Source organism: Terrapene carolina, unplaced genomic scaffold (assembly GCF_002925995.2).
Source record: "Terrapene carolina triunguis isolate 2854851 unplaced genomic scaffold, T_m_triunguis-2.0 Scaffold58, whole genome shotgun sequence".
Taxonomy (NCBI): domain Eukaryota; kingdom Metazoa; phylum Chordata; order Testudines; family Emydidae; genus Terrapene; species Terrapene triunguis.
The window spans coordinates 72,708,115-72,723,091 of NW_020664409.1; the positions used below are offsets into that span (position 1 = coordinate 72,708,115).

Here is a 14,977-nt window from a genome sequence, read left to right on the forward strand (position 1 = left end):
TAAGTGATGGAATGGATAAGACCGAGTCTGTATGGGCAATAATTACACTGCATAAAAGAACTGCTAGAGCCTCCCCCGAGATAGTGCTTGGGGTGTGCTATAGACCGCCGGGATCTAGCCTGGAGGCGGACAGAGAACTACTTAATGTTTTTAGGGAAGTAAAAACTGATAAGAACTGTGTCATCATGGGGGACTTTAACTTCCCAGATATAGATTGGGTAACAAATGCTAGTAACAATAATAGGGCTCAGATGTTCTTAGACGTGCTAGCAGATGAATTCCTTCATCAAGTAGTAACTGAACCGACGAGGGGGGATGCCATTTTAGATTTAGTGCTGGTGAGTAGTGAGGACCTCGTTGAAGAAATGGTTGTAGGGGACAACCTTGGCTCGAGTGACCATGAGCTAATTCAGTTTAAACTAAATGGAAGGATTAACAGAAATGATACTCTAACTAAGGTTTACAATTTCAAAAAGGCCAACTTTAATAAATTAAGGCAACTACTTAGGGAAGTGGATTGGGCTAACATACTTAGGGATCTAAAGGCAGATGACGCCTGGGATTATTTCAAGCAGAAGTTGCATGAGATGTCTGAGGCCTGTATCCCGAGAAAGGGAAAACGATTAGTGGGCAGGAGATTTAGACCTAGCTGGATGAGCGGGAGTCTCAAAGGGGCGATTAAGAAAAAACAGAAAGCATACAGAGAATGGAAGAAGGGAGGGATCAGCAAGGAAACCTACCTCAGTGAGTTTAGAGCATGTAGGGATGCGGTAAGAAAGGCCAAAAGCCGTGTAGAATTGGACCTTGCGAGGGGAATTAAATCCAATAGTAAGAGGTTTTATAGCCATATAAATAGGAAGAAAACAAAGAAAGAGGAAGTGGGACCGCTGAAGAATGTGGATGGAGTGGAAATTAAGAATAATCTAGGCATGGCACAATATCTAAATGAATATTTTGCTTCGGTCTTTAATAAGGCTAATGAAGGGTTTAGGAATAGAGGGAGTAGGACAGAGGGGAATAGAGGAGGGGGGATAGACATTACAGTATCAGAGGTGGAAGCCAAACTTGACCAGCTAAACGGGACGAAATCGGGCGGACCGGATGATCTTCATCCTAGAATATTGAAGGAACTGGCACGAGAAATTGCGAGCCCCTTGGCGACAATTTTTAATGAATCTGTAAACTCGGGGGTGGTACCGTTGGACTGGAGAATAGCTAATGTGGTTCCTATTTTCAAGAAGGGGAAAAAAAGTGACCCGGGTAACTACAGGCCTGTTAGCTTAACTTCTGTAGTATGTAAGATCTTGGAAAAAATTTTGAAGGAGAAAGTAGTTAAGGACCTTGAGGTGAATGGCAATTGGGACAAATTACAACATGGGTTTACGAAAGGCAGGTCGTGCCAAACCAACCTGATCTCCTTCTTTGAGAAAGTAACAGACCTTCTAGATAAAGGAAATGCGGTGGATCTAATATACCTCGATTTTAGTAAAGCGTTTGATACGGTTCCGCATGAGGAATTATTGGTTAAATTGGATAAGATGGGGATCGATAGGAAAATCCAGAGGTGGATAAGGAACTGGTTAAAGGGGAGACTGCAGCGGGTAGTACTGAAAGGTGAACTGTCAGATTGGAGGGAGGTCACCAGTGGGGTTCCGCAAGGTTCAGTACTGGGTCCGATTTTATTTAATCTATTCATTACTGACCTCGGAACCGAATGTAGGAGTGGGCTGATAAAGTTTGCGGATGACACAAAGTTGGGAGGCATTGCCAACTCGGAGAAGGATCGGGATATTCTGCAGGGAGACTTGGATGACCTTGTAAATTGGAGTAATAGTAATAGGATGAGATTTAATAGTGAGAAGTGTAAGGTGATGCATTTAGGGATGACTAATAGGAATTTCAGTTATAAGCTAGGGACACATAGGTTAGAAGTGACTGAGGAGGAGAAGGACCTCGGAGTCCTGGTTGATCGCAGGATGACTATGAGTCGGCAATGCGACGTGGCTGTGAAAAAAGCTAATGCGATCTTGGGATGCATAAGGCGAGGTATTTCTAGTAGGGACAGGGAGGTGCTGCTTCCGTTATACAAGGCGCTGGTGAGACCTCACTTGGAGTACTGTGTGCAGTTCTGGTCTCCTATGTTTAAAAGGGATGAACTGAAACTGGAACGGGTACAGAGAAGGGCAACTAGGATGATCCGAGGAATGGAAAACCTTTCCTATGAAAGGAGACTCGAGGAGCTTGGTTTGTTTAGCCTAACCAAAAGAAGGCTGAGGGGGGATATGATTGCTCTCTTTAAATATATCAAAGGGATAAATATCAGGGAGGGAGAGGAATTATTTCAGCTCAGTGCTAATGTGGACACGAGAACGAATGGATATAAACTGGCCGTGGGGAAATTTAGGCTTGAAATTAGACGAAGGTTTCTAACCGTCAGCGGGGTGAAATTTTGGAACAGCCTTCCGAGGGAAACGGTGGGGGCGAAAGACCTCTCTGGCTTCAAGATTAGGCTAGATAAGTTTATGGAGGGAATGGTTTGATGGGATTACATGATTCTAATCAATTAGGCAATAACAGCCATCGCTGGTAAAATGAGGGTCTGGCTAGAGAATCTTGCCTGTATGCTCGGGGTTCTGCTGATCGCCATATTTGGGGTCGGGAAGGAATTTTCCTCCAGGGTAGATTGGCAGTGGCCCTGGAGGTTTTTCGCCTTCCTCCGCAGCATAGGGCAGGGGTCGCAAGCTGGAAGATTCTCTGCGACTTGAAGTCTTTAGATCACGATCTGGAGACTTCAACAGCAGAGTTAAGGGAAAGTGGGGGGGTCAGCTTTTGTGGCCTGCATCATGCGGGGGGTCAGACTAGATGACCATATTGGTCCCTTCTGACCTTAAAGTCTATGAGTCTATGCTCTGGGTGTCCCTACGCCTCTGACTGCCAAATGCTGGGACTGGAAGGCAGGGGATGGATTACTTGATGGTTGCCCTGTTTTGTTCATTCCCTCTGAAGCACCTGGCACTGGCCACTGTTAGAAGACAGGATACTGGGCTAGATGAACCATTGGGCTGACCAAGTATGGCCATTCTTTTGTTCTTCTGTTCAGAATTGAAGAGTGCTTTATGAAAGAGAGGAGGAGAAAAGTAGTGTGTTTTAAAGCAAGATTAGTCATGCTTTCTAAATAGTTTCGGTTACTGAAAACAGGCCTTCAGTTTGTATTTCATAGACAAAAGATACCTTTTTTCATTTTAGATCTGTCTAGTTGCATTATTTCCCTTTTTATTACTGTCATCAAACTCAGTCAGTTTTAGCAAATAAAGCCCGGAAGCTGTTTCACATACATGGACCCTTGTACCTGCCCAGAACCCCTTTGAAGTCACTGGCACCCCTCAAGGGCAGTACGATCTGCCCATGTGTGGCAGCGTGCAGGTTCAAAGCTTAAGTCTTTCTTTTTTGGTTCAGGCATTAATATCTTGGAGAAAATATATCTTATTGAAGCAGCACAAACTTTTCCTTTCCTATAGTCTACCTGTTTTGTACCAAGCTGTAGCTCTGAGTGATAGATCAATTCCAAAGGGACATTAGTTTTCAAGGAAAAGAGCTTTTAGAAAAGTTAGAAAAATAGTCCCAAGTCTTTCAATTGGCATGCCATATTATTTTCCAGACTCTGATATATTGAGTTAATTGACATTCTATTTACAGCTGAAAACAGATACTGTGATGCAATAGTTCCTTATTTACAGGGTATAACAGTGGTATCAGCATGGTTTCTGAAAAACCTACAAGCATCAGCGGCTGCTTGTTGGGTAAGTTTTGAGCATGTTTTGAATTTGTATCTTGTATTTTACTTAAAAGAAATATTAATCTGATAAATCTGAAATACATAATACATGGCACTTTAATTTTTGAAACTTGATGTATTCAATTTATTTTTAAAGAAAACTTATTTTGAGATGACAGTATACATGGCAGAGAAAATTGATACTGTGTTTTTTAAAAAGAACATTAGACAGTAATCAATGCTAGTGGGAGTTATAGTATAGGAGAATCTTCACTTTTTGGGAATTAATCTTCTTAGAAAGACTACCCCTCTCCTCCCCCCCCCCCCCCCCACAAAAAAGACTAAAAGGTTATGAGAATGTATAGGTTTTTAGTTTGATTTATCCTAAAGGTGAAGCCTTTCCTTAATTTACAAAGAGTAAAAGTTTTGTTTTATTGAAAATTGAGATTTAAATTTGATATTTTTTTAAATATTTTGTTACTTGAGTTTGCTTTTTCTTTTATTAGCTCAGCTTTGGTTAATTGGAGCCTTTTCTGACCACAGAGAAGAGAGCACTTATGGTTAAGGCACTAGACAGGGATTGAGAAGATCAGAGTTCATTTTCCTACTCTGCCACAGATTTCTTGTGTGATCTTGGGCAAACCACTTAGCCTCTTTGTGCCTCAATCAACCATCTACAGTATTAAGTAGGGATGATATTAGTTCAGTGGTTTTTTTAGGATTAATCCATTAATGTTTAAGAAATGCTTGGACTCTAAGAGGGTGGGGACCACATAAATACCTACATATAGTTTTGTGTCTTGTACAAGTCACAGCAAGTGACTAGAACAAAAGGAATTTAAGAAAGAGAGCTACAATGTGTAAACAAGGGTTTATTTGAAAACCTAGAAATCTGATATACACCTCTACCCCGATATAACACAAATTCGGATATAACGCGATGAAGCAGCGCTCTGGGGGGGCGGGCCTGCGCACGCCGGTAAATCAAAGCAAGTTCGATATAACGCGGTTTCACCTAAAATGTGGTAAGATTTTTTGGCTCCCGAGGACAGCGTTATATAGGGGTAGAGGTGTACTTAAAATAAAATAAAAAATCCTGCATGACCAGCGGTCATCTTACCTTGGCTGTTTGATGATATTCATCATTGGTTCAAATTTTCAGTGATGATTGGCTGCTGGCTTTACCAATTGGCTTTGAATTAATCATTGAGCTTTAATCTCTACAAAGAGAAATAATCACCACAGAGTCTGCCTTCTCTGCTTTCTCCTATGTTATGTAAATCTTCAGTATGATGGAACATGCGCTGAAGATGAAGTAGATGATGCTTATCAACTTACTCAAGTTAGATATGTATTGATTGTTCTTAGATCTTTGGAGAAATCATCTTTGACGTAAAACCTGAGCAATCTGAATTCTAAAATCAGGATTTTTTTACCCCCAAACTTTGAAATTACTATTCCATTATATCATCTGTTTGCTTTAACCTAAAATTAAAAAACATATAAAATCTGAAAATCAAGGTGGTCTGTGTATAAAAAGGTGATAATACTGAATGTGTGTTGCCATGCATAATCCAAATATAACTGTAGAGTGTGTGCTTGGAGGAAGACATTAGATGTAAACAAAGCAATAAACTTCAAAGTAAAAGTAATGCTTTAGGGATGAATTGTTAAGGTTTAAAACTACCTCATTTTTGCCATACCCACAAGATGTGGCTATCAGCAATAGTTTTCTTTACTGTTTTTTTTCTTTGTAGCTGTACTCCAATCTAACATCGTGCCAAGCACTTGGAAATATGTGTGTGATGAACATGAACTCATTAAGCTCTGCCACTAGTGATGCATGTGGTCTGTTTCAGTATGTCTATGCAAATACAGCAGGGCTAGGCACTGTTCATTCAGTATCCTTCTGGTATGTTAAATCTTCTATAATTTTATCAATTCAGACATTTTTTTCAATATTAATGTTTACATAGAAATTACTACAAATGTATAGTTTTGCATAAAATATTAAAGTCCTGTGAAGAAAACAAAATATAACTGTTTGCAGGAGACAGAATCTTCCATGGCTGTACTATGGTGACCAGCCAGGATTAGCATCTCAAGTACTTCATACAACCCAGTTCCCTGCAAGCTTCTGTTTTAAAGGAACAAACAAGGTAGGCATCATGAGGTACAAGACATGACGATATTTTAAGGGGCCAAATTAATCTCTGGTATAATTCCATTAAAGCTAATTGAGTTGCACAAGGCATGGATTTAGCTAACATTTTAATACAGAATGTCCTTTTTTTCCAGGATATTCAGTTAATCCCTTATTTTGCACACAATCCTCATAAATTTGTTTAAGTTAAATGCTCTCTAAAATTTGAATGAAGTACCAAAAAAGGGTGCTGGTTATAATAAGCTGTCTAGCAATTACATTTTCAAGTTCATCATAAGTTGTCTTATAGTTGAATTCAGAAATAACAACCACCATCAAGTTTTCATATACAGTTTAGTCAGTGGGTTTAACTAACATTGCAATGCTTTGATGTGTGTTTTTTTTTTTTTTTTAACGATTAAACCATTATTTTCATGTTATGGCTAAGTGTGTATTGGTCATAATTTATTTAATTCTTCAAAGGGACAATCATTTGCTGTGGAAATATCCTTTGGATGCTAACTACCTATTTAGAAAATATGCCCTTCTCTGCATTCTGTTGCTGAGAAATTTTAAAAAAACAAAACTAGCTACTGTTTTTAGAACCTAGCCAAAACAATGTTGTCCTCCTTATGCTTATTCTTCACCAGCAGCCACCTTGGACATACCTTGAGGAATGTATTAGTCCATTGATTATTAAGCAGATCCCCTATTAATTTCTCTGAAGCGTTGTGTTTAGAAATCCATGCCATAATATGGCACCCAATATTTAGGGAATAACCAAACTAATGTCTCACTAGAGCTGAGTGGAGAAAAGTATTCTGTTTCATGAGGGATTTCGCTCCTTTGAAAACTAGTTTCATTCTGATTTGGAACAAAAACCAAAAATTTTGAAATTGTTCACAAAAGGGAGTCCTTGCCTGAGGCAATCTGTCTGGCGAGTTGCCCCAGCACTACAGACCCTGGAAGCCCTGAGGTTTCTGGCCTTGAGTATGTTGGAACCCTGCCTGGTTTCTAAAAGAACTTCATCAAAATCAAACTGTCTCCCAGGAACATTTTGATTTCAACAAATCAGCAAATTCTTATGGAAAAAAGTTTTAGTACATATTTTTCTTACCACCTTTACTTTTCACATCACACTGATGATGATGATGATACTAGAAGAGTTGGAAAGTAAATTAAAAAAGCATGGAACAAAGCATGGAATCTTGCAACCAAGATTAATATTTATATTTACAAATAGAAAAGGAGAAAATGAAATGTTATATCCAAGGTTGTATTAAACTATTGAAAAATGGGATGTATGTGCCTAAAATTTATTATTCAGTCTTTTAAAACAGTTTTGCCTTCTATTGTCAGAATATAAAACTGCAGCTTATCGCAGCTTCATATGATGCAGAGGGAAACTTTCTTAAATGGCAAAATTTGGAAGGAGGTGTCTTGCAGGTAAGTGTGATTTTTTTAATTACATTGTTGCTACACTATCAAAATATTGGTTGCCTGTTAGAGAAGAGATCAAAATGGAGAGGAGCACAAATACAGCACGTGAGTGTTCAGATAACTACAGTTACTTTAGTGCAACCTTATTCTGATCATGGAATTGCCTATTTAATAAAAATAGCTTTTTGGAGGTGATTTCTTGCTCAAGGTGGTTTCCCATTCACACCAATGTAACTCCTGAGCACCTAGAAACCTTCTAGAAGGCATGGCTTGTTGGCCTCTCGTGGAATCAGCCACTCAGAGCCAAGGTCCCAGCCAACTCAGTTCTTTCCCTTCCACAAGCAGCTGTGTGTGCATGGCCCATGATTCCTCCTCTTCCATTTGTGGTTGGTGTGTACAATAAATGGTTGGGCTCTCAGGTGCATACTCTTCTGGAGAACGTTCAATGAGTCTGGCTCTGTTGGATCCTTACATTGGGAAGGCATTTTAGTAGGGCCTTAGGTCTGTGAGTTGTCATCGAGTGCGCTGGTAGGCTCATCAGGACAGCTGTTGGAGAGTCTCAAACTCTATCACTGTGGAAGAGTAAGTCAGTTGCAGGTTTCAATATCTTATCCTTCTTTACAATATTCCCTCAGGATAAGACTGTGCTGCTACTGCCTCCCAAATTTACTGCAAATGTGGTGTCTGAGTTTCTTCTGAATCAGATCACTAACCTCCAAAGCTCGTTATCACCCGTGGGAAACTAGACTCTCTATCCTAGGTACTAAGAAGGCTACTGTTCATTTCCTAAATACAAAACCTTTTGTAGCTTTTGGGAACCAGTGTAAAGGAACTCAGTACCTGTCTTACATTATGCGTGTAGGACTGAAAGACAATATCAATAATATGTCTGTAATGATTCCTGGAGTTCTAGTCACATTTTCACAGTTCTGTTCTCTCTAAATTTGGTGCTTACTTTGGCAAGATGGTTTTGCAGTCCTCATTTAATCAGAACTCAAGTAATCTTCCTGAGAGTTGCATTGCTTGCTACATTCCCACAAATGGGAGAAATGAAGAGGCCACCTTGAAGGAGAAATAATAGTTTCTTGCCAGGGTAATTCTGGTGCTTTGAGAGTGTCACTTCTGCATATTCATACGATCCACGTACCTTCCTCTCTCCCTTGGAGTTCTTTTCTTCTAGGACTCTGGGGTTTAGCCACAGGAACTGATGCAGTGAGGCTGCATAGTATTTGTAACCCCAGGTCTGAACATTCAGTGCCATGAGAGGATGTTCATGCAGCCCTGTTGGACATGGCTTTCCATAAGGTTGAGAAGTTTGGTGGTGGAGCAAAGAGCATCCCACAAGTGTGAATAAGCAGAGGCAATACTCAAAGTACCATGGTAAATCATTGGTTTTATTCTGTTTTCAGAATTTAAAAGGAGTATCTCCTTTTAAACTAAATAAATCTTAATTAGAATTGCAGGTGTATAAACTACGTAGGTATTGTGTATTCTACAAGTTGAGAAAGTTGTGCCTCTGAATTAATGTACACAAAAATGTCTAAACTAATGATTTTTTTTGTGCAGCTTTGTCCTGACACACTGACTAGACTGAATGCTGCTTATATTTTTGGAACAACTTATCAACAAAGTGTAAGCATGAAGTAAAATTTTATTTTGGAGCTTTTAGTTGAGTAATTTTTAAATCTTGTCAGTGAAGGTGTATGTATGAAAAGAAATGAGTAAGTTGAGCCATGAGTTGTGGCACTGGCTTTCCTCTTGTGAAACTGTTGCTTATTCTTTTAGCATACTAAGTGAAATGAGTTTACTTGTTAAGTCTCAGATACCAATCACATCACAAAACAATGCAGCATTACATACCATACAGCCAGTGAAGGCTGGTGAAATAAGCATGAGACTTGGAACAATGAGGGATTCTTTTTTCTTTAAATCTCTGCTCTGCTGTTGCCTCACTATTAATAGAAAGACACAATATGCCTGACATCCCTACACTCAGATTCTTTGCATTTCACATAAGAACGGACATACTGGGTCAGACCAAAGGTCCATCTAACCCATTATCCGGTCTTCTGACAGTGGTCAAGGCCAGGTGTTTCAGAGGGAATGAACAGAACAGGTAATCATCAAGTGATCCATTCCCTGTCACCCATTCCCAGCTTCTGGCAAACAGAGGCTAGGGACACAATCCCTGCCCATCCTGGCTAATAGTCATTGAAGAACCTATCCTCCATGAACTTATCTAGTTCTTTTTCACCTTGTCTCACTCTCTCCCTTTTTATAAAATGGAAATAAAAATTATTTACCTCATGGTGGGGGGGTTTCTTAGGTATATCGGTTAACATTTGTAAAGTTATGTGGAACTGTATAGCACCTAGCACAGGTTTATTTATTCATTGTTGTTATAATTATTGTTAATTAATTTATCTGCACTTGGAAAATTTTCCTAACGGAAGTAGCAAAGAAAGTGCATTATTTATTGCTGTATAATAGCAGATCTGTTCTAGCTGCTTTTTGGGTGATGTGAAAATCTTACAGTACATCACTTTAGTTTTCACATAAATATTTGCCCAGTTATTTATGCCAATGTCTCTGATCTTTAAATAGTCTTTACTATTTTTACACATATATAAACACAGTAGAGTTCACTTTTATCTGTATTGAGATATTGAAAATAGAAATGGAAAGCTATTGGCCTTTCAGTGTGGATCATTGAATTATGCCAGCTTGGCTCACCCCTCTGTGGTGGTGGTTTTTTTGTTGTTTTGTTTTGTATTCATGTTTTGGTCCATAATTACTGAAGTTGCTTTCTTTGTCTGTGACTAGGCAATGCATATAGCTACATGAATCCCATTGTTGGATGTAAATTTAATAAACAAAGGATATGTCTACACTACAGCTGGAACTGTGCTTCCCAGTGCAGGTAGACAGACATGTTCTAGCTTGACCAGAGTTAGCACTTATGCTTGGGGTATGGGCAGATTTGTACTCAGGCAGCTAGCTTGAGCTGCCACCTGTGTCACCCCTGTTTACACTGCTACAGCGTTGACATACCCTTAGACATAGATTCAGAAGTTGAAACTGGATTATAAAGGTTGTATCCCCATCTAATTAGTACCTTGCATATTAAGTTGCATTCAAAACTATCCAATGATTAAAACAGGCTCAAGTTCTGTGATAGAACAGAAAAAAATTATTAAATGCCACAATATTTGTTCCATATGTTTCTTTCTTTCTCCTTCTTGATATAAAACAAGAAGGGAGGAAACAGCTAGAGGCTTACTTTCTGAGTTTGAAGTCTGTGCACGTGCATTAAAGTACAAGTGGTTTAGTTAAAAATTATGGATTTTATACAACTTAATTGCTGGACTGTCTTGTTGCATGCCCTTTGTAAGAGACAGATTTCTTAGTTTGGTTGGGGAAGGAATTCAGAACTTTAAAATAAAAAAGGTCACTTTTGTTATCTAATTATTTCATTACATGTTTTGTTCACATTTTTTCTATAGTGTACAATTTCTGTTTCCAAGATGTTATCGGATTTTGCTAATCCAATATTTTATGATGTGTATCTTGAATATCATGATGATGATAGTGGACAGCAATATCTGTGGGCCGTGCCAGTTTTAAACTTAAATCTTCAATACAATGAAATGTCTGTGAATCAAGGTAGGAATATCATACTGACTACACTTTCTGTGAATTGAATTACATTACATACCATCAGTAAAAATATAAATGAACATGAGTATATCAATAGTTTTTATTGCTCCTAAAAATCACTCCTCCATTTTAAATATATCACAGTTTACCATAGTTGTAAAAATCTTCTTGAATTTTAGAGCCAAAACCTGACCCTCGTTCTGTGCAGGAGTAAGAGGCTTTGGCTGCATATGCTTGGTCTACACTGGCCTGACTGATATTATGTACAGTCATGCCAGTGCATAAAGGCTCATGGAGGATCTCTGGAATTTGGGAAGTGAAGAAGGAGCTGGCAAGGATTCAAATCTATGGGGGCTCCCTCCACCTTAATATACAGGTGGATTTTCATTTTATTTTTGGAGGGGAGTGGAATAGATGAAGTATTGTCATTGACAGGGATCCACCATCTGTTCTCCTACATAGGTGGGGATGGTGTAGTAGTAATGTGAACTGATCCAGACCTGAGGTGGCAGTAGAGCAACAGGAACAATGGACTGATTCTGCTGCTTTTCTGGTGATCTGGGAGAAAGGATTACTCCCTACCTTCACCCTTGCCACTTCCTACAGAGTTCCTCAGTACACTACCTGGTTACTTGAGATACACGCTGAATATAGGATTTGGCCCCTAATACAGCTGTCCAGATGAATGAGTGTGCTTTTGTTTAAAAGTGTGAGCCCATGTACATGAGAAACTAGATACAGGAATCTTGCATAGCACATTAACATCCTATGGAAACTAATAATACAGAATACTATGTAGAAGAAAGAAGGTTGCATACATTTGTGTAGGGGAGGCAAATTTCTTTTGAGCGTGTAAAATATTAACCATAATGGGTACATGAGGGTACATAATGGGTTATGTTGTTTTTAATTTAATACATAGCCTTTCACCTCAAGCTCATGGTTGTATTACTGCAAATGTAGATATCCCATTGCCTCTTTTATTCAAGCACAATAGTACCATTCATTTACCATGTTGCTTGTTTAATGCATGTGCTAATAAATTTGGATCAGATCCACTGGCTTGTTAAATCAATGTTGTTCTGCTCTGGAAGCACAAAGGAGATTTTTAAAGCCAGTTTAACCAGCTACCTGTGGATTCCCCCCACACAGTGAAGGTATGGCTATGGAGCTGCTACCTCTGCCTGATTCCCAGATTTCAGACATACAGAACAGCTCTGAGATTTTCACTCTTGTGCCAAGGATCAGGGCTGGTATCTGTTGGCCCCAGGTTTAATGCCACTTTTGCTCTTGTTCTCCCCTCCCCTAGATACACCAGCATTGAAGCAGAGGAGAGCATAGCCAATCCAGTGAATTTAGGCCATTATATAAAGTGTATGTTTTTATCATAGACCATTACACACAGTATTATATATGTGAGTATGTATAAAAAGAAAATCCAGTTTTTTGTTCATTTTTCAGAAAATAGTAATTTAATTGAAACCTATAAAAGCCAAGGAAATCCACAGATAAGGTGTCTTTCACACTTCCTAATGCCCATTGACATTCCAAATGTCTCCAAACATACATCACTTATGCAGATCTTGTATCAAAACTAACATTGGTAGAACTATCTGCATTTAGTGTCTTACCACTAAATTAGCATCAATTGCTTCTCTGCAATATGTAAGTTCTCTTCCTCCCCTTTTTCTCTCACTCTGGATGAAGCCTAGCCTTAGGTACACATGTAAAGGGAGGCCTGTAGACCTATTAGCCTGGGCTGAGAGACCATCTCTAAGAGCAAAGTTTCAATGGATCTGAGAGGGAAGACGCTAAAGTGCACACTAGCTGCCTTTTCAGCAGTGCTGGCTGGCAGTTGCATATGCTGTATTCTGTACTACAGTGGACACTGGGAAGTGGACCAATCCCAGTAGAGAGAGATCAGGAGGAGCTAAGCGGTGAGAGGAGGAGAGCTTGTTGGGAAGGAGATGGTGGAAAGGAAAGTGTGTACTTAAGAGTAAAAGAGATGGAAAAGTAGAAAAATAATTTAAGGCATGGGGAAAATAAAAAACAAAAAGTAGGAAGAGATGGAAGGAAACAAAGAAATGGAAAGAGAGAATCAATGAAGAAATAAAGAAAAGGTAAGAAAAGTTAGAAAATTTTAATACGCCACTACATCTAATTGTATTGTCCTGGCAGATCGGGCAAAGGCAAAAGGAGAGTGAAAACCACTAAACCCAAGGTGGGGGACTCCAGGCTGACTACATCCCCATCCTTAAATCTGAATTTCCTTGTTTTTGTAGCTGTTCTACATTATTGAGGGGGTGAGGAGTGGGGCGGAGGGGTTTGAGTCAGAGATTTATGAGGTTAAATGGACATATATGGTAATTAACAAAGAATCATCTAAAGAATTTCTTAATACAATCCTATACAAATAATAGCAATAAATATGTATAATCATTAATACAATGATGTAAATCACTTCAATATTAGTCAGACTCATTTCATTCCTGTGGTAGTTTTGAATTACTATTTTTAAAGCATTATATGGTTTTACCATTTCTTTTTCATAGGCAGCAATATGAACAATTGGCTTTTGACTCGTCGGATGTTTTTGGTGGATAGTTTAAGTGGACAAGAGAGTGACTTGGGAAAACAACCAAGAATAATTCGAATTGCTAGCAAAATAACCATCAGGTGAATAAATGACAATGTAGGTTGTACATACATACAAGGTGAAGCTGACCTTATGAAATGCAGGTGCACTGTTTCTGCCAAGCCCACAGATTGCATCCCTCGGACAGAGGCCTCTCTGTGTATCCTTTGCTACTTTTCTTATTGCATAAGTAGAAGGAAGTAGGCAAAATTTCTGCAGGACATTTTGAGGGCTCTCTCTCTCTCTCTCTCTCTCTTTCTCTCTCTCATCAAAATGAGAATGTTCAAAACTGGACTTGCCGGTGCTGAAGTTCCTCTGGTTCTCGTCCACCATTTAAGATTGAGGTCAGGATTCTACAGTCTGTCATTTTTTCACCATATAAGCTGTGCACAAAGTGAACTTAAAATGCTAGGAGATGGCCAGTGGAGAATTCCCCTGTGTAGGGAAATCCAGATTTGAGGGTTCTCAGGCTGACACCTTGGCTTCTGGATAGCTGGTATCATTAGATCATGTGATACAAAAGATCCTGTTGGAAAAAAGGAAGCCTTTGACCTGCCAGACCTAGTTGGTAGAGTGGAAGAGATTCTCCATGCGGACAGTTCAAACTGTAGTAGATTCAAGAGAGTCAAGTGCTTTTATAGACTCATAGACTTTTTAAGGTCAGAAGGGACCAATATGGTCTTCTAGTCTGACCTCCCGCATGATGCAGGCCACAAAAGCTGACCCCCCCACTTTCCCTTAACTCTGCTGTTGAAGTCTCCAGATCGTGATCTAAAGACTTCAAGTTGCAGAGAATCTTCCAGCTTGCGACCCCTGCCCTATGCTGCGGAGGAAGGCGAAAAACCTCCAGGGCCACTGCCAATCTACCCTGGAGGAAAATTCCTTCCCGACCCCAAATATGGCGATCAGCAGAACCCTGAGCATACAGGCAAGATTCTCTAGCCAGACCCTCATTTTACCAGCGATGGCCGTTATTGCCTAATTGACTAAAATCACGTTATCCCATCAAACCATTTTATCATAGACTATGTATTACTTTGAAACAGTCAAAACTGTCTTGAGCTTTCAGGGTCCACTTTGTTATCTTATCTTTCCACCCTAAGGTACACAGATGAAAGGCTTGTTCCATGTACTTCGTCTGGTACAATGAACCACCTCTGCCTTGGGATGTGAATCATAAGATTCTTGCAAAGCTCATGAACTCTCTTTAGTCTGTTCTTTCTACCAGGTCTCTGTGAAGACACTGGTTTTAAAGTCATAACATAGCCCAGGAGAATCAGAGCTATAATACTGAGAGCTGATCCACTATGTTTCATAAGGAAAAAGT

General features: G+C 39.4%; 1 protein-coding gene across 3 annotated transcripts in view; it reads left to right on the top strand.

Moving 5' to 3' along the window:
• Positions 1-14,977, top strand: part of TMEM67 (transmembrane protein 67) — a 51,238-nt gene that overhangs the window by 20,601 nt on the left and 15,660 nt on the right. For all 3 annotated transcript variants that reach the window (XM_026663040.2, XM_024201910.3, XM_024201924.2), the window contains 7 exons: positions 3,738-3,800; positions 5,533-5,687; positions 5,826-5,934; positions 7,278-7,364; positions 8,925-8,990; positions 10,862-11,021; positions 13,568-13,691. In XM_026663040.2, the coding sequence (XP_026518825.1) occupies positions 3,738-3,800; positions 5,533-5,687; positions 5,826-5,934; positions 7,278-7,364; positions 8,925-8,990; positions 10,862-11,021; positions 13,568-13,691 (764 nt within the window). The remainder of the gene's footprint in view (positions 1-3,737; positions 3,801-5,532; positions 5,688-5,825; positions 5,935-7,277; positions 7,365-8,924; positions 8,991-10,861; positions 11,022-13,567; positions 13,692-14,977) is intronic.